The 23940-nt window shown below is 39.2% G+C and overlaps 2 protein-coding genes across 4 annotated transcripts in view; one reads left to right on the top strand and one right to left on the bottom strand.

The window, feature by feature from the left end:
* LOC147657000 (uncharacterized) overlaps positions 1-20762 on the top strand; it is a 47341-nt gene extending 26579 nt beyond the window's left edge. For 2 of the 3 annotated variants that reach the window (XM_086911769.1, XM_086911770.1), the window contains exons 2-3: positions 13008-13045; positions 17668-20762. In XM_086911769.1, the coding sequence (XP_086767895.1) occupies positions 13008-13045; positions 17668-18654 (1025 nt within the window). In that variant the 3' untranslated portion in view covers positions 18655-20762. Of the gene's footprint in view, positions 1-12598; positions 12707-13007; positions 13046-17667 lie in introns of those variants that run through there. The other variant, XM_086911771.1, reaches the window with a different exon arrangement.
* Positions 20763-20875: 113 nt separating this feature from the next.
* Positions 20876-22794, bottom strand: LOC147656999 (glutamine amidotransferase-like class 1 domain-containing protein 3, mitochondrial). Its single transcript, XM_086912091.1, has 4 exons — positions 22447-22794; positions 21890-22179; positions 21536-21699; positions 20876-21380 (listed from the first exon to the last, which is right to left on the bottom strand). Exons 1-4 carry the CDS (start codon positions 22603-22605, stop codon positions 21169-21171), a joined length of 825 nt encoding a protein of 274 aa, XP_086768217.1. The 5' UTR covers positions 22606-22794; the 3' UTR covers positions 20876-21168.
* Positions 22795-23940: the final 1146 nt, after the last annotated feature.

Raw genomic sequence — 23940 nt, 5'->3', positions numbered from 1 at the left:
ACCGAGTATCGAATTATTCGATTCGAAGTTACATTAACATATCGATCGGTAGCCCAATTACGCTCGTTAACATTTCTGAGAATTGCTTAAATTAATTTATATTTAAATTATTTAATCTTAATCCATTTGCTATCCGAATACTATATATATATATATAAAGTTAATTAAATCCTTTTTTAAACGAGTTTTTGACAAATCTTATCTCGCTATAAATTGTAACGCTCGCAATTCTTTTTACTCGCGTTATTATTAAAATGTACAATTTCTCGAGATTGCAGAAACAAGAATTATAAAATATTTGAACGTAAGCGTAATTAATAGAGCCACTTGCCAAAATTGAGAAAACGATCTTCCCAAGATACGTATCGATAGTACATCGAAGACTAATGAACGACGAATATTCGTATCGCGAACGTTCTATCGTTGGAATCACGGTGTGGAGGATCCACGTCGCTGGTAGAATCTATGGTACAGCGAGTCGTTCGATAACCAGTCACGGATGACACGGATGATGGGGAGAGAACCGCGAACTCGAACCGACGACCACTTTCTCCGCGCCGAGAGCGAATATTTTTCGTCCTTTTCGCCGAGGAATTGTTCATCTTTGTTGTTATTCGCCAGTGCGGAAGATCGGTGATGGAAAACGATAATACGTTTAATACCGGTCGAAAATGCGTATTTTTTTCTATTAATTTCAATTTGTTTTTTTTCTCTCTCTCTCTTTCCTACATCCTTCCGTTTGGTAATTCTTAATTTATTACTTATAATTGTCGGATCGAGCGAATAAGCCAGGCGTATATCGAGACGGTGATTTATTATTTTTGACCGAAACGATTTCAAGGAAGTTGTTAAACGATCGGCAAGAATCTTGGCGAAAACGGTGGAGAGGAAAGTTAGAGGAATCGGGAAGTACTTTGCCGGCTTGCACGCGCCTCTTTCTTCGAAGGCAACAACGAGTCTCTCTTTCCTGAATTTCAGCGCATCGACACCAACTCTCCTCCGACTCTCGTGTTTAAACGAATCGACGCGTGAAAGTGACTCGGATATTTTATCGCTATAATAAACCGCGCGCGCTGACCGGCCTCTGCGGTGAAGAGAATCGAGCGTCCAACTAACCACGACACTGGTCACCTTGGCCATGAAAGATGCACGGCCAACTCGTCCAGGTCGTGGACCCTAAGGAATTTCTTACGTCCCATCGAACGTTGCCTCGGTGACCGGTTCGCTCATTCATCGTGAAAGTCGCCGATTCTCACCGTTTCCTTTGTTATACAAGAAGAGAAGAGAGAGAGAGAGAGAGAGAGAGAGAGAGAGAGAGAGAGAGAGAGAGACACGAAGAGAATATTTTAAGCGGCTCTCGTTAAACGACGCGCGATTTCAATCTCCGCGTGCATATATGACAGATTTATTATCGATGCCTGTGCTATATTTCAGAATGGGATAGTCATAATTCGCGAAAACAGGAAATCCGTGGGTATTAAAAAATGGATACACAATAAGGCGGAACGAGGAAAATTCACGATTCGTAGGGGGGGGGGGGAGCGGAGGGATATATCTTTTCGAACGATCGAGTCGAAGACAGAAGTTAGGAGAGGCGGAAAGATGTGCTAATAAGGACTGATTGAAATCAGTTTCATTATTTGCCGCCCCCTAGGAAGAAAGAAAGCCTCTTTCAACGGACGTCGTGGTAACTAACGTGTAATCGAGAACGAGACACGTATACGAATATTCACACTCGTACAACGATATAAAGGAAAGTGTTGAGACCGGCCACGATCGGTCTCTCTCTCTCTCTCTCACAGGGGATAATCAGATCATTTTTCGTTCTTCACTTTCACCGGATCTCTTTTGAATTCTTTTTCTTCTTTCCTTCCTTCCTCTCCCCCTCTTTCTCTCTCCAATACACATGGACCGAAATATCGGTTTTGTCCTTGACTTCGAGATTTCTCGAATACGAAACAAAATTGTTGTGAGATCACCGACTAAAATATTCTTTCTTCGACTCTCGAATATGCAGGTTTAGAACGCGTGCGTGTACGATGGAAAATTTGAAGAGATAAAAGTTTTTTTCAATTTAATTCCTTTTGATATCTTCTACGCGGATTAATGGATTATAGGAATGTGTTGATCGTAGCATTCCGTCTGTTTTTTCCGTTTTAATACGTTCCTCAGATTATGGATACGGATGGACATCTCTCGCATAACTGTTCAAGTCGATATACTAAGATCGAGTTATCACTGTTTAAAAATATTTCTCTATTCGTAGAACCACGATCGATAATACCACTCAATAATTACCAAAGAACTCTCTTTTACACATCTATCCCCTTTGAACGCAAAATTACACGATCTTATCGCTTATTCCTGGAATGTGATAAGACTTTACGTGTAAATCGATCGTTCGATCATTTCGATCCAATTGATCATCCCTGTCTCGACGATCGATCGACGATCGTTTCACGATTAATTTTGACAGCTCGTTTATTATCTCAATTTCTCGTACGGCGCAACCTTTCGATTTCGTTTCAAATCTTTTTACGAACTTTCTACTTCGCGCTACGAGCGCTGTGAAAGTGTATTAATTCAACGTTGTGATGCGCGTTGCTCGAGCCAAGGATAAAACGTGCCGCGATAAAAAGATAAAGCAACAACAAGACCGCGCGTAACGGTCTATCATCTAATTAAGTTACGCAAGGTAAATTAGCACGCTCCTTATTTTCGCAAACTTTAGGCGCGAACCAATTAAATGGACAAATCGCGCGTGGAAAGAAACGTGTATTTAAGAAATCAGGTTTTTGATTAAACTTGGTTTTGATTTCGATACGAGCAAGCAGCGACTATTCTTCATTCATATATTCGTTGATAAAATGAATCGATGTAAAACACGTGTACTCGATTGACAAGACACGTTTCGAGCGCGTTTTATAAATAAAATTTCTCGCGTTGTTTGCAATACGGAATATTATCGTGTACACGAGACATGTGGTGCAACAAGATCGTGGAATACATTTTTCGAGCGACACATTCCAACGATGTATATTCGACGGTTACGACGAACGATTGAAAAATAAGTTCTTTTATCCGGGAGGGAAAAAAATAAAAAAAAAAAAAAAAAAAAGAAACAAAATGAAATGATAGCGCTGACAGATATCTTTGTTATTGCTATATTTTTTAAATAAATCGACAAGCCTGGTATTCCGTAAATTGCGACCGGTTTTCTGCAAATTTGCATATATAGCAAGGCCCACAATGGTGAACGTTTCGAAACGTTTTAACACTCTCGATATTATTGTCCAATACCGTAATCATTGCGGAAACCCATTGCTTTGTCCCGGAATGATCGATGCTTAACCAATAAATTCGATCGAGCGGGCCATGTAAGAAACTGAAGTAACAAAGCTCGATAAATTAGCCAGGATCCAGAGACGCAAGCTTTGTAATTTGTACTCGAATAAATACTATCCTTGAATCGTAAATCGCGTAATTTTATCATTATTCATCGATGAATAAATAAAAATAAGCCGGATAAAGAACGGATACGAAAGGCTTCTTTGTTAATGCTTGGCGATCGTATCTTTTTCGGTTCACTCGATTACGAATAAGAGCAAAAGGATCGGTACATCTGTGCAACGAAAAACGAATATCACACGCGTTCGTTTCGATGGAAAAATCGAATACCTTCGAGAAACTGGTAGTAGTAGTAGTGGCTGAGCACGATTTCGATCAACGATGATTTCTCGCTGGTCGGAATAATGGTCACGTGATCGTAAGGATGAAGCGTGACTCGTGAGCCTTGGCACGCATATCGCGTTATCCTGGCAATCGATAGAAACGCTCACGCACTCTTATGCGCCGCTGCATTCTTCGCCGCCCACCTATCGAGCAGTCACGATACGTACGCCACCTACTCCGATCATTCAACTCGCTTCAACTCGCGGCTGTCTATCACCGCCCGTTCCACGCGCAAACCCGTCCTATTTCTTTCTTTTCACTCGCGGTTCCAAACCGTGAAATTCTTCTCTTTGCCACCGGGGAAGATGTGATAAATGCATGAATTATTCGAGTTCGCGCCGCCTTCTTATTACTCGTTCGTACGTTATTACGATTGAAAAACAAATTTCATCGATCTTAATTATTTATTCCGTTCGATTTCCATGTGTAATTATTTCTCAGGATCGATTTGGACGGCATAATTAGAAATTATCGTCTCGAACGTTGTTATATCTGGTTTGCCTGGTTACTTCGTGGAATCGTAGGAATAGTTAATTCTTCCACGAGGCACAATGCCAATCAAGATCCGACATTTGCGCTGGTAATTTGTGAACGTAGAGAATTGGAGCGTACGAATCCCGCGTCTAATGTCATCCGTAATGGCCATTGAACTTCTAATCGGGAAACCAGTATCGGGCCCCGGTTGTCAGGTTGTACGATCGAGCGGCAGGCACAGGTTGTTACAATAAAGCCGGCAGGCATGACAAATAACTAAATCGTTTCGCTACCGTTAAACACGTGCGTTGCATTAATGGTGGTGGTTGAGCGAAGATTGGACACCCGGAGCGTGCGACGAAAAGAAGTCTCGCCAACATTGTAACTTCTTTTATTCGTTCCCCGGCTTGTAAGACAGGATAGTAGCCACGCGTTATAAATCAGTCGGGTGAATTACGCGCGTCGACAAGTCGTAAATAAGCTAACTTATTTCGCGTCGATATGAAAATATCTGGATGCGAGCAAGAAACGACGAAGAAGAAATCCTCTCGATAGCGATAACGCGATGAAAACGTTTCTCCCTTTTTTTATGGTATATATGGCCGCGTGTACTTGGATTATATTCTCGCTTTCGAAATAATGGCAACGACCGTTAAAGGAATCGAACGAGCGGGCAATTTGCCATTTCGAACACTCGACGAATACCGACTCGAATGCTTATCGAGATCAACGCACGATCGAGAACCGATCGATGGTGGTAATAAGTCTGATTCTAACGATTCGATGTATATTCGATAAGAATGATTCCAAATCTAAATTTCGAGGCGTTGAAAAAGTGTTTGGAAGATCGAGAATCTTCGCGATCGTACTCGATCTATCCGTCATAACTCCGGTCGTCCGTTACCAGGAAGTTGGACGCCTTACGGCTAGGAGAGAAAGTCACACGAACATCGTGACTCTTGTAAGATTCTACTGTTCTACCGAGGAAATTATACCGATCGTACGTGTAGTTGCGGCATCGTATTTGTACGATCCTCCCGTTCGGTAATAAATCGCCGCCGCCTCCTTTGAAATCCATCCTTCGAGAATAAATTTAACGCCAACCTAATAACGCGCGCGTCCACGATCAACGAACGAAACTCCGTTTTCGTTCAATTGGATCAATGTGACGTTCCCACCGATCTCGGTTGATTTATAAAAATCGCGAAAACGAAGTAATTACGATAAATCGACGAGTAAATAATAAGACGCGCAACACTGGGTCCTTCGTTTATGCTGTATTTCAAGTTAAGTTACAGATTTCCTCGACTGAAATTTTCTCAATTGTTTTTTTAATTCGAGCAATGCTCAAGGGAATCGAATACTTTCGTTCCTTACATAATGATCGATAAAATATATATATATATATGCTGCTCTACTTAGTTCTGCTCTAGTTATCTAATATCTAATTAAAGCTATAATGAACGTACGTCGAGTTTTAATGCTGAGAAAGATTGTTATTAAAATCGATAACGATTGCAACAAAATGGTGTTATTTGATGTCCACGTTCCCCGATAAATTAACGGCAAAAAGTTAAACCGCAATTAATAGCTCGCGTGACGAGTTACTTGCTCTTTAATTAAAGAGAAAGTGTCGTCAGATCCTTGTATTTCACAGTTCCCTTGCAAAACTTTATGTTTCCTCACTGGATTTATTTCGATACAAACTAATAAATTAATCTTCAAAATTCAACTCGTGTTAAGTAACGCGAATCCTGTTCCGTTCCATCTATATTTTGGCTAACGAAACTTTGTAAAAACTTCTAAACTATATATATATATATCGCGTGTATTTTTGCATCGTATGATTTATTCGCAATATATTCATTTATTGCGAATAGATAAGCGAGAAATTGCGCACAACGAAGCGAATATATCTATATTTCGAACGGTGAAAGTAGTATCGAATAAGAGCAATCGATGTCGAAACTGTGAATTAACTCGGTTGCATTGCCAAGGTCAATGCAAATTTCCCTCAACTGTGTAAAGAGAGTAACTGGAATACGACATATCTGTAATCGAATTCGCGTTACTTTTATCTCGAAATTGATTTCTGCCTATCGTTCTACGTTATTAAATTAATTAACGCTCATTTATATAAATGTTAAATATCGACATGCTCTCGGGTGATGGGAAACGTGTTTTTCAACTTCGTTAATATTCAAATGTATTAATACGCGGCGGTGAATAACGTGTACGACATAAAAGTTAGAAGTCGTAATAAACGAGATTTTTCTAAATACAATAATCGAAATAATATTTTCCGTTTATAAAAATAACGATATTAAATGGAAATGTCATTTATTGTTATGTCGCGTAGGTAAAAACAGGCAAAAAACACGACACGCGTAAAAATTACTTCAAAATAGGAATTCTAAGATAGAGAGGTATGTAATTAAAATGTAATTAAACGGTACGGGAAACGTATCCGATATGAAAAAAATATCCTCTTTATTAAATATATATTTCATAAATATTTTTTTAACTACTCGAAACGACACTCCGAGTGTAGAAAATAAAATTGGTTTCATGCTTTCGTATGTTTTTTTGCTATATAATATATAAAAAATGTTATTTACAAGCGTCGGAAGCATTAATTGAAAAATTTCGTATAATAGCTATAAACTCGGAATTTAAAATTTCTTATGCGACGAGTTTATTTCGTAATTTTTCGCAATAATTCGATTTATTTATACACACACACACATATATATAATATTAGAATTATATATATATATAATATAGAATATAAGAATTAATTCGCGAAATCGAATCTTGATTTCGATCCCTCGCAAATCTTTTCCTACTTATCGTACGTATCGATCGCGATACGTGCACGCCATGTAAGGATACGGAAGCTTTCGGTGCATCCGATCTTAGATAATACGGCGATGTTGTTGTTCGGCCTCGTGGCTGAAGAGTTACGAGGGCCGAATAACGATCCAATCTACCCGACTTATCAGATTTCAATTTGAATGCACCGAGAAAGTTGGTGGGTAATCAGAAACTGTAACGCGTATGCATTTATTTTCGATCGCGAACCTCTTTATTATTATTCGCGCAACTTCGTTGCAAAATAAAATATGCTCGATCTGCACTTATCGAAGTATCGAATCGGAGTTAAAAGATCGAAAGTGACGGATCAACTCTATCTTATCGTGAATTGGTTTCGGCAACGAGAAACGAAGCTCGTCGAGGGGCGTTATTAAACTTTGCTACGGTGAATAACGAGTCAATTACGATTTCCGTAGCGAAATAATATTGTTGTTCGTTGTACTCGTTAAACGATTCGTAGAATTGGATCGAAATAAGCGTTTCGGAACGAATCGTCCTTGGCTTCGCGAATATTACGTGACGAGATATCGCGGTCGAGAAGGCAACGTTAGATTTCTCCATCGGGCGAGCATCGATCGTTATAGAAACGTTGCGCGTATTTCCGGATGAAAGGAACGAAAGATACGAGAGAAAAGAGAGTGGAGGAGAGTGAAAGAGGCAAAGTACGCGATCGGTTGGATTTTTCCCTTGGAGAGAAAGTCCCCGTTGATTGGACCCTCTGCACATGCGATGATAAATTAAACGAAAGTTTAAGTCGTCACGATCCCCAGGAGGAGACGATCGGCGGCCTGGCTGGGTGGCTGGCTACCTCGTGTTGCGAAGTACCTCGTGGCCGGAGGTAGTTCCACAGATGCTGCGTCGAGCCCCGGATGCTTTCACTCTCGAACAGAAATATTTTCGAGATTCTTTCTCCTTTCTCCCCTCTCTCCTCCTTCATGCTGTTCGCGGGACGTCCTTTTCAATACGATTCCTCGACGAGCAAGGTGTGGCCGTAAACTCCCACGTTCCTTCCCTCCCAATTCATTCCCATGATACCGTGCATGCTTTGTTAATGCGATGCGCATCGCCTTCCTTCTTCTTCTTCTTCTTCTTCTTCTTCGCCGTTACTCTATCTATTCATCTGGTGTGAAAATCATCTTTATCTTGTTTCGACGATATTGAACCGCGCGTGAAACACGCGTAATGCAAAATCGTAACACGAGAAATGCAAACGAGTTAGTTTCGATATAGTCGACAGACGTAGCAACAAACGAAGGAAAAGAAACGAGCGACAAGATTCCTGTGCTACTCGTGCGAAGATTAATGAAATCCCGTTCAATTAAATTCGACACGGCGCCCACGATTCTACGAGCGCGGGCTCACGATTCGGTGAATAAATGCAAATTATCGGGACGGTTTACTACTCGTCGGCTGTGTACGCGTATTCTATCCTCGGTGTACTTTCAATTACCCGCATCTCGATGTCGGTGACGTCTATCCGAGAACGGTGGTGGCGATTGCAGCACGAGGCTCCGCGATCAAGATAGTTTGAATTAACGAGGTAGTCTCGCGCCTGGCAGCGTTAGTTCCTGGAATACGTTTTGGATTCGCCACTTGAGACGAAACCGTTCACAACTAAATTACATTACGAAATCGCGGATTCGGGATAAATCGTGTCGATAAACCTGCTTGTGTCTCATTACCGATTATCGATGGGACCGCGAACGTTTTCAATATATACGTTTTATATACGATTCCTTCGTGGAAGTAGTTTATTCTATCGTTTCTCGTGCCACCGTTCAATGCAACGGATGGAGATACAACTTTATAGTCCGCGTAATCCGTGCGTAATCGTTGAACGCGAGCCACGTGAAATCGTGATCTTCAAAATCGGATTTCTTCGGCTAGAATGCGTGTAATTATCGCGCGATAAGTTTGATTTACGAACAATAATTCTATGACTCGACAAGAAATATCGAGGATTCGTGTTGTGACAAAGTAAACGAAAAATCATGGTCGAAGAACCATTTTTAATTTTACTCTTGTAAGCTAAAACGATGAAATATATCGAAGAAAGTTATTCGACGTATATTTGCATATACATCGAGTAGATATCTTCTTTTTTTTTGATAATCTCCGCTGATGTGACCATGGACGAGCCGATTTTACCATTTAACGCAACAGGAATCGAGAGATGGCTATCTTATGGCTATCGATTATCGATCGGCTTCGACACAAAGTTTCACGAGTTTTTCGAAAAATTTACGATCTTAGAATCTCGCTTTTATCGCTTTTGAGAGAAAAACGCGTATTCTCGACGAGTTCGAGAAGTTGAAGTTGTATTATATGAGAAGTTACGAACAATTTCCTCTTAATGCAATTAGATTATATTAATTATATCACGTTCAACGATTTTAAACGATTTCGATCGTTAAGAGCCGGCTAGAGTTCACCAGACTGTAAAATATGGTCGAGATATCACTTAGAGAAGGTCTCTGAAACGTGTCGTTAAATAGGCAGTAAATACTGATAGAAGGCAGTGGCCGTTGGCTTTTAACCAGATTTTTGAAAAAGATCTGAAAGTAGGAAGCGCCGCCCAATCGTCGGAGTGGAAAAATTTTCCTCCGGTTTCGTGGTGGGTACGTAATATCCTGAGTAGTCCCCTTTCTCAAGTTGGAACCCAGGGCGAAAAAGAAACGAGAGAGGTTCGTATTTCGAACGATGGCAATCACTTCCTCGTCGGTGTGCTGCCGCGCGGTCATAAGAAAACCCGGTCTGATTTGCGATTTGATTATGTCGTTCGCGTGCGTATTACAATTTCAAAGCAAGCACCGGCTCTATCTAGAAACGGAAAACGGTATGCTGTCTCTTCGATGGGACACAGAAACAAGCGTGGAATTTTTCTCCGTCGACGACATTGATCGCTCGTCCATCAAATCGATTCGTATGCTATATTTGTACTATCCACGCTTGGTCAAAGAGATATCCGATATCTCTACGCTCGTTTCGATGCATTTTCTACGAAGACACGTTTTAAATAATTTAAAGCGATTTTTACAATTTTTCTTCTATCGCGCGATGATCGCACGTTCTTTTTTTTTTTTTTTATTTTTTCCTTCTTTTTCAGCGCGATAAATGGAGAGAATAATAAAAGATCACGTCTTCACGTTATTACGTATAACAATGGCGTGAAATAGTGTGTCGAAAGTGCAACGCGAACGCGCATGTTCCCTTCGGGATCATCCTCGTTATTGTTGATCTCAGAAAGTATATATACGAACGTTGAAAAACGAGGTCGTGACAGATTAATGCTTGATAATCGCCACTGTCGCCCGTTGAAAGTGGCGTATGTGTATTAAAGCAACGGTGTCGCGTCAAGCATATAATATATATATATATTATTACCTGAGTACACAGTGCGAGGATTACGTATATTTCGACATCTTCTTACCGATTGTTCCCTCGGTCGAAGATGTTGCTGGCATCGTTTCTTTAGAAAGTGGAGGTGTATATACATCGATGCATTTAAAAGATCGGTATCTCTATGTCATCATCGTGTAACATAGAGTACACAACGATGAGATCAATATGGAATACGCATCACACAGCGTGTATATACCGCGAGTGACATCCCGTTTTTAAGCGTGGTTTTTTTTTTTTTATTTTTATTTTCACGTTTATAGGTTCCACAGGTGCATTATTCCATTCTGTTTATTATTTTTCTAAAATAACGAAGAAGCGAATAATTATAATTTAATTTTAAAACCTTCTTTACCGTCTTTGTCGTAAATTATCTTTAATAATTATCGTTGACGGTAGACGATATTTCCTGGTATTTTTTTTCCCCCCGCCCTTTTTCTTTTTGCGCGCGCGCGTGTATTGTATGCGTGCGTCTGCGCGTACTTCGATAGAAAAGTACTATCCTTGAAGTTTACAAATTAATATTAAACTATCATAATATTTACATCGAGTTCTGCAAATGCTAAACTCACACCTTCGATAGTTTTTACGATGCATTTTTCACGTTTATACGCGTAAGCGGTTATTCGAATATCTTGATGATTCACGAATTTAAATTATGAAGTTGTAAAAATTTTATTATACCACTACTACTTGTTATTCAATACGTATATTATATAGCGTCCTTTTTTTATTATGATTAATCTTTATATTTTTTTCAATTTTCAAATATAAATGAGTTACGGCATATTCTATTTCGCATGAACATATTTTAAAAAAAATATAAGTTTTCTGTAAACAATTCATATCTAATTATACGATAATAATTCTCGAAGAAATAAATAATTTAATGAGCCATAAAATTGTATAGTATTCACTAATGATGAAATGCTGCAATTTTATTCCACGTATCGCTGAATCAAATGTTTAAAGTTCACGGCAATGCTGTTGTAAGAATACGGGAAAGTAAACAAGGAAATGTTATCGGTGCAGTAGGACAATAGACTTGATTGAAAAATATCTTTCGTCTTCGAAAATTTTCCAACGAGTACAACTATGCGGGCAAAATTGATAAATCCTTTCTAAACCCGGAGAACACGTATACATCTTTCGTTCGCATCTCAATAAATTGCGTGAATTTCAGAGAATCGGTTCAACAAATTACCGGCCGGTGCCGCATTACGGTTGCGGTGGCCGTAATCGGTGTGGTGAAATACTGCCAATAGTCTCCTAGATTTAACAAGTTTGTTTGATAAATAACATTTTTCCCAACGATATTTCCAATGATATTTGTTTCCAACGATCACGCGACGATAACTTCACGATTTGATTGTTTAAAAATTAACACATTTTCGAAAAATCAGCACGCGCAATAAAATTCTATAAAATGGAATGAAATTTGCGATATTTTTTTTTCTTTATCATCATTTCAAATACTATTTTCGAAACGATTTAGAATGGATCGATACGATGGGAAAAAAGTTTGTCCCGAGTTTTTTACGTGGTCGTGAAATTGGTCGCATTGGCGAAACGAAAATTTAAAGGAACGGTGAGTAGGAAATGCGCGCGAGGTGATCCAAGCGTCTTGTCTTTCGAACTACGGTTGACAGGTGGAGCCAAGGGAGCAACTGTTCGAGCTGTTTTAACTTTGAACACGTACCGGCGAGGATCTCTGGAGACGTACTACGTCATCGCTAAACGTTTGCGGCTTGTCATCCCAGTAATTGACTTTCTCTCCTGCCAACGATGAAAGAAAAAACTGTCCTGCTCGAATAGTTTGCGTTGATTAATCCTTTTATTTGTGACGGGAGGAACAGAATAAATTTTAGAGAGATCGAGCGACGTGGATAGAAGATATCGCGCGAATTCTACGGCCAATTTATATCTCGATATAAATTTCGTGCATTTGTTATACTTGGCGCGTAGGATTATTATAATCGTAGGAGATTGAAACGTTTTGAACACGGTGTGAAAGAATCGTTGTCACGGTCGTCATTTTAACCGTTGAAATTCCATATAAAATGCATCGTAAACGTATCGATAATAATCGTCTTTATGTAGATCGTCAAGAGTGGTCGCATTTATCATTCCGAGGCAGCTTCGTTGCTGGTCGATTGAAAATTTCAAGGAGCGCCTCGCTACGGCTCGAACACCGAGAGGACGATCATTTATCAACGACTGTATTCCGGTATTCAATTTAACCCTTATTAGATGAGTAATTTTGTGATCAAGTTTATTAGCGAATTAATCAACAGATTTGCCCGTGATAAAACGATCGTTCCTTTCCGCGTATTTTAACGCGTAATAAGTGGATCGATATTTATTTTAACTTTAACAATACTCGATAGAATCTTTTATATGGCGTTCGAAAATGTCAACCGCAATGAATCGTGTTAAAAATTGTATTAATAATTGTAAGCTTTCGAAGCGAACCGTATCTATGTATAAAATTATTTTATTTCACAAGAATTGTCTGTTGTTTATTTCAGATGGAGCGCCAGTTCTTACGGACGCTGTTGTACACGAGGTAAGAAAATCTTGGACGGAAAACACACGTATGGACAACAGTTTAATATAATTCTAGCTTTTTAATACAAGGAGGAGGAGAAAGTTGGCGACTTGATTTATATCAGGAAACGCGATGCTCGATGATTATTTATCGTGGGTCAATTTTAGAAAATATCGTAAAATAACTCACATTTCATTATACTTTACAATATTATACGCCACTTGTGTATCCATCGTTGAAAGAATTTTATAAATAAATCGAATAATATCGAATGGAGGAAGAAAGACAGTTATTTTCTTCTTTTTTCATTTACATTTGGAATTACTCCCGTTCGAAGAGAGTTAACGCGATTTGTTAGGAAGATAATGCGTGTCAAACGCATTCCGCTGTTACGTTAAAAAAATTTCATTATCGATATTGCGCGATAGAAGAAATACCAAGAGATTTATGAGATTGCCGTATTACGCGAGATGTATTTTTCAATTCAAATTAGCGATACAAGAAGTATGTAGATCAATCGCGAATGAATCAAGCGAGAAGACATCCACCACACACCTTCTTCTTTCACGTACGTATTTAAACTAACTCTCGTTACGAAAGAAGATAATGACATCGATTAAAAACGCGCTCATTAGCTCTTTATGTAACTGCGTGGCAAAATCTGCGTTTAGATTATCGTCTCGCAACGCTTTCCTGTCAAACAAAGTAAAGTAAAAGTTAAAATCGATGCTGAAACTTTAAAAACTTGACACACGTTGATGCATGTTTCAGAGGAAAAACGACGATGCCGGGTGAAATATTTTAAAATGATGGTCGAAATATCGAGCGAAAGACTTTAGACTCGTTACCGTTGCGAAATCAACCGAGCATCATGGACGCAACGAGTTTGATAAATATTTAAAAAGAAAAAAAAAAAAATATTCAAACGACATGTAAATTTTATTTCAAAAGATGATTTAAATGCTGTTGCAAAAAATGATGGAGTAGTAGTGACACGGGTCGTTATCTAAATTGCATAATGATTTCTCTAGAACATGGTTAATACTTTCAGAAAAATATTCGATCGAAACAGTTTTACCCCCTCTCCTCGAATTTTCGAATCGAGGAAAGAAAATTTGCGAGAAAAGAAAGAAAAAAGGAAAAAAGAAACATACCTTCACCTGGCTCGGACCAAAAAGCAGAGGATGGAATTTTAATGAATCGCGTGGTGTTGTGCGTATGAATGTAAGAAATAAGGCGAAACGTCAGTCAGATTTCTAGAAACGAAAAGATCTCGATCAATCATTATTGCAACGTGCCGATCATTTTGTTTCGGAATGGGACGAAAACGTGGTGGTAGATCCCACGATCGAAGTCGTCGAAACGTATCACCGCCGCTCCATTTCTGCGATACTTTCGCGCCCGTACACCTGTAATAAAGCTCGCACGATTATATCTGTTGGCACGGCGGATCATCTATCCTATAGCCTGTGCACACTTGGCAGACTGATTGCCCTTAATACACATATAATTTATACCGGGAGGAGAGGGATGATAGGACGTTGCATCTAATTGGATTCCGCTCACGTGTATATATATATATATACGTACACGCATATAAATATTGACTTAATATAATAATCATGGGTGCGTTGTGTTGCCATTACCGAACGAGCCGCAAGATTAATTCGCGTTCCGTAATCGCGTGTTAATAACACTTCCTTTTCTTTCTTTTGCGGTCAGTCGATCCAACGATCCATCTTCTTGTGTCCTCGGATCGTTGCTCGGAATACTCGGCAGATCTGTCACGATTTTCATCTTTTTCAACCGAACGACCCTTTCACTTCTCCGTTATTTCATTCCCTTTTCTCTATCAGTAAGTTTAATCACAAATAAAAAACGATATCGCAAAATTTCGTCGTGAATCTTTTTAAAAAAGGATCTAATAAAAACGTATTATTAATTACATTTTTTAAAGATACGCGGTTTCTAAAACGTCACAAAATTTATGCAAATACAAATTTTTCACGAGTATACTTTTTATATATTATTGTAAGCGACAGAAAATTTGGCATTATTCGCATAATTTAATACTATTATCAAATTATTAAAAATCGATTAAAATATTTCTAAATATTTAGCAATTATCGCTTTATCAAAACTGAAAATTAAAAAATTTTCAATGGTTGCAACAATCTTGCCCTTTAAAACGCTTTTCGAATTATCTCGATACCACTTCCGGTCCCCGAGATATCGTCGTGCGATGGAAAGGATATTATTTTTCTTCGCTCGTTTACTATCCTTATTCTTGTCGCTTACTCGGATCTCTCGCTCGCACTCGTTTCACCGACCTATCCCAAGTTTCAGACGAGTGGCAGACGCGATTCCTGGAAGCAGGCATTTTCTAGGAAAAGATATAAGTCACCGAGTCCATTCATAATCTCTTCGTATTATGTTGAGCATAGCAGATACTTTGATTGACGTCCGCTCGAGAATTAAAGCAAAAAGTGACTCGAACGGTGTATCGCTTTTTCTTTAGAATAGTTTTTGATGATAAATTTTTTTTTTTTTTTTTCTACACGAAAACTCAAACTTTGCAATTTTCTACGAATTGAGTGTAATGTTCCGTTGTGATATGAATAATAAAGATTTTTTTCTTTGTCGCATTTTATATCATTATAAATCGATCGTAGTTTTTAGTAAGAAACATCGTTCGTCCTTGTGCTCGTAACAAATTTCTACGGTATGCAAAACTCGCTTCATTAGCAAGCGAAAAAAATAAAAATACTATCGCGTTAATTAAAACGACAAAGGAATTACAGGGGAATAATTTACCGGGACGTTCTCTTCTTTGCGATTGTAATCACGGTCAGATCTGTTGGCGCAGAATCGTGATCACCTCTTCTTACGCGACACAACGGGGCTCATCTATCACTTTCATTTACGAGGGCAAAAGGTATTCGGTCGTCTACGATTCGTGACGCAATACTCGTTTATAGGTCAGTCGTGAAAAAGGCGCATACGTTAACCCGATGTCAGTTTGCCGGAAAATCTTTCGCGCCTCGTTGATTTATAACTTTGCCACATCCGTAAACCATCTGAAATTTTGTAACCAACTTTATTTATGTTCTCGCGCGTAACACAGCCTCGTACACGCACACGTCGTACATACGTGAGAAAATATTTGTCGTTCCAGCATGAAAATATAAATTTACTTGTACCCGTATCTTTACACAACGATCGATCGTTTACCTAATACTTTACATTCGGATATATAAAGTTATCATTATATATATATATATATTTGGAACTATTTCGCGTGTTCGATCGAACATCGCGACATCGTGGACTACGATGCACGTGGAAAAGAAGAAATTTTAATTCACCTAAGACGCATGGAAAACGCCTATTACCGTTTAAATTGGCCACCATCTCGACGTATGCACACAACGCGTCGAATTTACCATACAATCGTGAAACGCGTATCTTGAACTCTCGGTAAATAATTCGAAGATGGAGATGTAGATACGAATCGGAGGGGAAAACACGGCGGTTAGGAATGATGTTAGAGGGGAAAAATTCGAGGAATACGAAGCAGGCAGATACAGTTATAACGGCGGGCAAGTTTGACCTGACATATCGGTAACAATGCTAGGCGTGTCGGCTGCGTGTTGCAACCGATTTCAATACGACTCGAGTCGCGTCCGTATTAGCATCGACGCGTGAGCATTGCTCGCACGTGCAGATAACAGTATACACGTCGTACACCACGCGTAATATTGAACGGCGAACAGATATAGGCGCAGCTCGTAATCCACGTCATATCCACGATACCAGTTTTGCAGCCGGTCGTCGCCACCACGAAGATGCGTTAAATGTCAAGGCGAGGACACGGTGGGGTTGTCCTGCTGGAGGATAGATCCTCGCCTTTTATGCGATCGGTCAATGAGCTCCGCGAAAGGAACACGCGTCATCCTCGCCTATCTTTCATCCGGAGTCGTGTTATCTTCGAAACGTTGCTTGGGGCTAATCCGTTTGAGAAAAAAACTCGAGAGAGAGAGAGAGAGAGAGTTTGAAATTTTTCTGATAAATTTACGAACACTTTACGAATCTCTTCCACTTGCACTTTCGTTGTGCGACATTGATCGATTTTAAATTTGTAATAACTACGATCGATAATAACGGGATAAAGACGGGATTTATCAGAGTTTGTAACGATGATAGATATTCATTTATAATCGTACAAGTTTTAATGCGATTTTATACGATTTTTCACAGATTCCTGATTCGATTCTTGAATTGAGTTATATACAATATTTATCGGACGGTAACGATAATTTATTCAAAGTTAATATTCTTTCCCAAGTAAAAGACATTTTATTAAAAAGGAGCGAGTCGTTGGCCAAGTGCTTAATCCTTTGTTTAATAAATATATATACTTTTATTGACATTATCCTTTCACCCAAGTGCGCAATAAATTTAATCAATTCATAGGCATCATTAGAAAACGAGTTTTTATTTAAGTAGGTACGTTTTAACGACACATTTGACATAAAGATATATGTATTTTACGAAATATTTATAATATTATTAAATACATTACATTCTAATAAATGTTAATATAACTTTGAAAAATGTCTCCTCCCTCCTCTGTGTTTTAGGATTCCGTGGCGTCCGCCTCGGAAGTAGGCGAGGAGTACGAGGACGACGGTGACGATTCGGACATGTACATGGAAGCGGAGAGCGGCGAGGCCGATCGGATCGATAAGGAGGAGGGGACGCGGCGAGAGAGCGAGAGTTACGCGAATGCAACAACCGGCCGTCGTCCGACGATCCCTCGCGAGGGAAGTGGCGGCGGCCAAGTCGTCGAAAAGGAGGGAAAAAGCGAGGCGTCCAAATGGAAGGATCAGGAAGCGGAAAATACGAAGGAGACGGATCGAACCGAGGGCGCGGCACCCGATTCGGAAGACAAAAGCTTAGAAACGGAGAGTCAGAACTTCTTCCCCTCGTTCGCCGACTTGTTCGCCAATCACAGGAGTTCGTTCGCCGAGCAGCAAAGGTACAGGAACAGATTCCTGGGATACTTGCAACGCGATCGCGGTTATCAAACGTCGCAGGGGACCGGGATCGGCAAAGAAGTTCACCACCCGCTTCTGGGATCGGGCAACTTCGGCGTGATCCGGGGCGGCACTTATTACCCCGACGAGAAGGAGAACGACGAGTATTCGGTGGACGACACGCTGTACAATCCTTACTATCACGCGGGGAACCGTGGCCGAGCGAATTATTTCAGGAATCCTAAACCGCAACCGATCCGCGGTGGTGATTTCTTCGCCAATTTCCGAGATTTCGCCGACATCACCGCTCCCCCCAAGTCCAGTTTCTCCCACTTGTCCGTGGTTTACGCGAATAAAAACGCGACCGGCGGGGGGGCGCGTGTCACGGAGCCGAGAAATATCATCGAAACCCTGAGGATGCTGGAGGAGGAGGGGCAAACGAGCTCCGAGGTGGCGGCCGGCACCGAGCAGGAATTGCCGAGGAAGAAACAGAGCAAGGGGAAGAGGAAGTTGATGAAAATGAAGCAATACGAGGAGGACAAGGCGAGGAGATCCCGCATCACCGTCGAGCCTTTGTTGGCGCTCAGTTGAACGTTTCCCAATTGAAATTGTATAAGGTAGTGCGGACGCGAATTAAGAAATCTTCCACCTCCTCCCCTTCCCCATCAAAAAAAAAAGGTGGAATCACGAGATTAGAATCGAAGATATACGTGAAAAACATAACGTCATTTGCATCCTATTTTACGTAGAGGGAGGATTTTGCGCGGAGAATTCGAGGAAAAGGATCGATCAAAGGGGGACACTCGCGTGAATTTTTTCTTTTTCTTTCTTTCTTTCTTTCTTTCTTTCTTTCTTTCGCTAATTTTCAATAATTCGATGCGTCTCGAGGCTGGATTTTTTGTATTTAACGAGAAGAACGTTCGTATAATTAGAAATTTTATATCGATGCGTTGTTCCGTTTCGTACTTTTGAATTATTGGAATTAACGTAACCGCGCCTCGACGTACTTTCCAATTTTCGTGGCAATTGTACGGATTGCGTGTAAACCGAGTATTATATTTCTCCAATTATTTAAATCGTTCGCTACGAAGGATAAACTGTGTGTATCCATCGTGTTTCGCTTTCGTAATTCCACGTTTCAGACCTTTCCGAAAGAAAAACTTAAAAGCGTCAAAATATAGGTTGCCATCGAAATCGAACTGGTGAAATAATGGAACCGTGGACAGTCGCACACTTGACTGAAATTACTTTCAAAAATTTCGAATCGAAGAGTGCTCCAACTACTCTAATTCGATCGAACGAGATATCCGAATTGGACTATCGGAAAATGATGATATCGCGTCCGACTCTAATTAATCCGATACTCGTGTCGAAGGATATTAAATCGCAGTATCTAAAATCGCGTTTCTATCGTGGATCGATTAATTTTTTTTTTTTGCATGGAAATAGTCGGAGTTAATCATTCATCGATCGAACGAGAGAAGATCGTGTCAAACTCGTTCATGGCCGATTCACGGACACGTTTTAAATCGATCGAATGGATTTTGCGCGTGCACCTTCGTTATGCTCGAGTAAACCTGAGTCCGTGTACGCGCGTAACGTTCAACACACCGTTAATCTCCGTTCACAGGCTGCGCGCACGCGCTTGACACGCGCGTGTATTTGTACACGAGTGTTTTAAAAAGAGGGAAAATTCGCATTAGACGGAAAACGGAAGGAGAAACATTTGCGTTTGTCACGGCCTTTTGTAAATAAATTTCTACTGCTCTGCCTCGCGTTTTCTTTAGTGTTTTAGCTAAAGCGGAACCGGACTAACATTTGCGTCTTCATTCGATGAACATGCGTGTGTATTAATCGTTCGTTCGGACCGTGTATTTCTTGCGTTTAACTATATGTATGAGATTGTAGTTGTAAACTACACTAAGATTTATCGTATAGATAAGTATATATCCTCGTATTTGTTTTTTTTTTCTTTTCTACGGTTGCAGACTGTCTCGCTGCATTTATTAAATTCACAAAGACTGTTCATCTACTAATTATTATTATTATTATTATTTTTATTATTATTATTATTATTTTTATTATTATTATTATTTTTATTATTATTATTATTATTTTTATTATTATTATTATTATTATTATTATTATTATTATTATTATTATTATTATTATCGGCTTGGCGTAGAATTTTGTCCATCTTCTTGTCATAATTAAATTAAACCAATATTTCCCCACAAAAGTGAATCGAATTTTTGTTGTTCAGATTTATATACACGTAAACGATTTTTCTTTTCACATCACGATCCTTTTGATATCTCTCTTCTCAAGTTCGAGTCGAGTTATTGCGTTTCCAAATCGTCGATTACGACGATTCGTCGTTCGTTTCGAAAGTTTTCTCGATGATTCGAATCGTGGCATATAAAAAGCATAAAAAGATTCACCATCCCACCATCGCATATACTCTAGAAATACTCAATACAAAGACGAAAAGTCCACAAGTGAATCTTTCGCTGTAGATTTCGACGTGTTGTTATATAAAGATTTTGTTGTTGATTATTTTAAGTACAATAAGTAGTATAGGTATGATAATTAAATGATCACTCGATCACTGTGTCTCTCGTATCGTATATGTAGACTGTACACTGCAAGGGACACGTGATAAAGTATATATCGAAATAAAGTATATTTTTCATAATTCATGCGAATGTGAAAACCTGTTATGATCATTTCCTGCGATTTAATACGAAAAAAAAAAAATTTTCTCTCTCTCTCTCTTTCTCTCTCTCTCTCTCAAGGTAAGTAAACTTTACCATTTACAATCGTAATAAAATTTATTTATCGTAAAAATGGTTAAAAAAACATATTTCGAATACATAATAGATACACGCGACATCACTATTTTTTTTCTTTTTTTTTTTTTCTTTAGTTAATAAATATTTACACGCGAACAATACATTTAAAAAAGAGCTATAAAATAAAGTTTAACATTAATCGAAATATTTATAATTCATTATAAACATATCCTATAGATATATCTTATATAGGATTTTAGCGTTTTAAAGAAATAAACGCGAAAATAAACACGGGAAGAAAATTATGATATTACTAATTCATATGTTTCTTCATCGTGCCGATTAGTTTTCCGATTCCAGTATAAATTTCTGCATACGTCGCAGGTTTATACATCCAAGCCGGTGTACTAAAAACGTTGTATTTTTTACATTTTGTCATTCCCTTTACGCTTTTCTGCTCGACCTTGGCTCCCATCGCTTTAGCCTTTTTAATAGCATCGGCAAACGGCCACTCTTCCGCTGGTGCTAAATACGAATTTGAAAAATTTGAAATCGTAATTATTACGCGAACGATATACATGGTCAAAAAAATATAAACTCAAATTTGTAACATTAATTTTTGTTGCACGCGTTCTTCGATCGAATTTAGGATAAAAGATATTTCTTTGTTGTCGACTCACATTCTTTTCCAAGTGTAATTTTAACACCCTTGAGTACTCTCGCTACAAGGACGCTAGAAATGCAGATCGATGCGATTGGTTTGCCCTCGCAGTGAAAATCTTCGATAATTTGTTCTAAATCGGGATGTATAGTGCAATCTGCACCTTTCTCTGCGAAATTGCTCCTTTTTGAGAAATACGACAAATAAAAACGAGAGAACGCGATACGTCGACGGGGATTGGTTTTACAAACTGAACGAACGAACAAGAGCTAGCTTTTTTGCATTCGTTCGATCGAATTTAATATGGAATATTCGTCGAAATTCTTATAATTATTCTCGATTTTCAAACCGATGACACACAACGAATACTAACAATGTCTTTGCAGCACCAAATCCTCCGGGGATAACGAGTGCCTCGTGTTTACAGGCTTGGCATTGGCATAACGGTTTTATATTCGATCTAGCGATTCTGGCAGCTTCGACTAGAGCGTTTCTGGTTGGACTATCTGGATCCGGTTTTTTCGTAAAATGATCGACAGTTTCACATATGTTTACGTCTGGCGCGTAAAAATGTGGCTTCATATCTTTCAGGCAGATATGTATCATTGCCGACATGGCTTCCGAAATTTCAGTACCATCTAGATAACCGCAGCCGCACAAAATCTACGACGAGAATAACATTTCAAAAAAAAAAAAAAAAAAAAAGAAATAGACGAAATCGTTTATTTTTTAGAAAAAGATTATTTTTATCTAGCTCGCGCTCTGCAAAATTAATTGCGAAATTAAATATCCGCCCGTTCCATCTTAATTATACGTACGAGTATTTGATATAATAATGATGATAATAATAATAATAATAATAATAATAATAATAATAATAATAATTTATCAAATAGGATATAACATGTATAACGCGTATAAATTACTCACAACAGCAACGGGTATTGGACTTCTATCGCACTTATGCCTTTGTTGTCTACATTTTCTATTAACAATTTGTGACGTGTGAAAACTAGACGATAAAATAAATCTTCCAAATACGAAAGATTCATTTTGCAACACTGACAAGAATCGTACTCGTCGTAACATAATATATAAAAAGGTATGTGATAAAAAATAAAACGAACGTTTTATTCTTTATTAAAATTTATCGAGTCGGATCTTTATTTAACCAATAATTTTCTCCATTTTATCAATTCGCGATATTCGCCTGTTTCGTTTAAATGTAAAAATAGAGAAGAGAATGGTATTGCTGTTGTGTTCGATAGCGGGTGATATATCGGGTGTGTTCGTAAATTTGAATCTCGATTTCCGAGCGTTCACCATAGAGGGCAGGATGGGCCGGAATTACAAGAAGAGTCCTCGATGCGATTGGCGCAAACTATTTTCCCGAGTTACACGCGCTCGATCGATAAGTTCGTGCCGTGGTTCGAAGCTGTGCTAAGCGAAGCGAAAATCGGAGAAAAGCGAAAGAATGGGATGGGATAACGGCGAGGAGGTGAAGGGATAGAGGTAGGGAGGAAAATTCAAAGCCCTTCTCCTCCGTTTAAATAAACATCGGCAAGGTAGGCTGAACTTATTTTATGGCCCGTATAACCTTTATTGTGCTCTAGAAGCAATTTTCGCTCAGACTATGAATACGAAAAGCATTACGGGGAGTGGTGAAGAGATTTAACAACGGGACGAGAAATAGGGCGCGTAATAATAAATCCTTTCCAGTTCATTAGAATATACAACTACCTGTATACGATACACCCAATTCATTTTGAAAGAAAATCCTCGAATGTATTAATCCTCGAATTTGGCATATTCATCGTTCAAAAAATTTGAACTGAATTAAAGAACGTTGAAAGAACGATTAAAAGCCTCGCTGTTAAACACGAATTAGAATCTCGCGTTAATTAATCCACTTACATGATCTCTACTATAAAGCTACGTCCGTGAAAATCGCGCCCAATCTCGACCGATTCTAATTATCGGGCAAAGTACAGCGCGTACCCTCGAGTGCCGTTTCGTTGCTCCCTTTTCTATGAGATAGTGGAGAAGGTTAACGCATAATCTTATGTAAATCCCGCGTTTCCCTTATGCTTATACGCCCTTTCCGTATAGGAAAAGCAAGTTACGCGGGTCGGGTTACACGTGGAGAAAGGGACGTGCTTAGGCGACGGTGCGTTGGACGTGGGGGTAGGGCTTATATGAATGTTAAAATAAGTTTGAAATTGTCGCGGACAAGTTCGGCCCCGTGGGAGGCAGCCGTCGAGTAATTCCGCTATGCCGCCGGTTTCGGCCCTTCGCCGAGTTTGCGATCACTCGTGAATTTCTACCAACTTTACGCTTCTACGCATCCACTTTCCTTTCCTCTTATTGTCGCTAATCGTTCATCTTCCATTCGATTCATCGCGTGTACATAATCGAAACGATTAA

This window comes from Apis florea, unplaced genomic scaffold (assembly GCF_048593485.1).
Source record: "Apis florea isolate Af1SG1 unplaced genomic scaffold, ASM4859348v1 contig_3367_pilon, whole genome shotgun sequence".
Lineage (NCBI taxonomy): Eukaryota > Metazoa > Arthropoda > Insecta > Hymenoptera > Apidae > Apis > Apis florea.
Note: the sequence above shows the minus strand (reverse complement) of the source record. Positions and strands in the feature narration are given on the sequence as shown.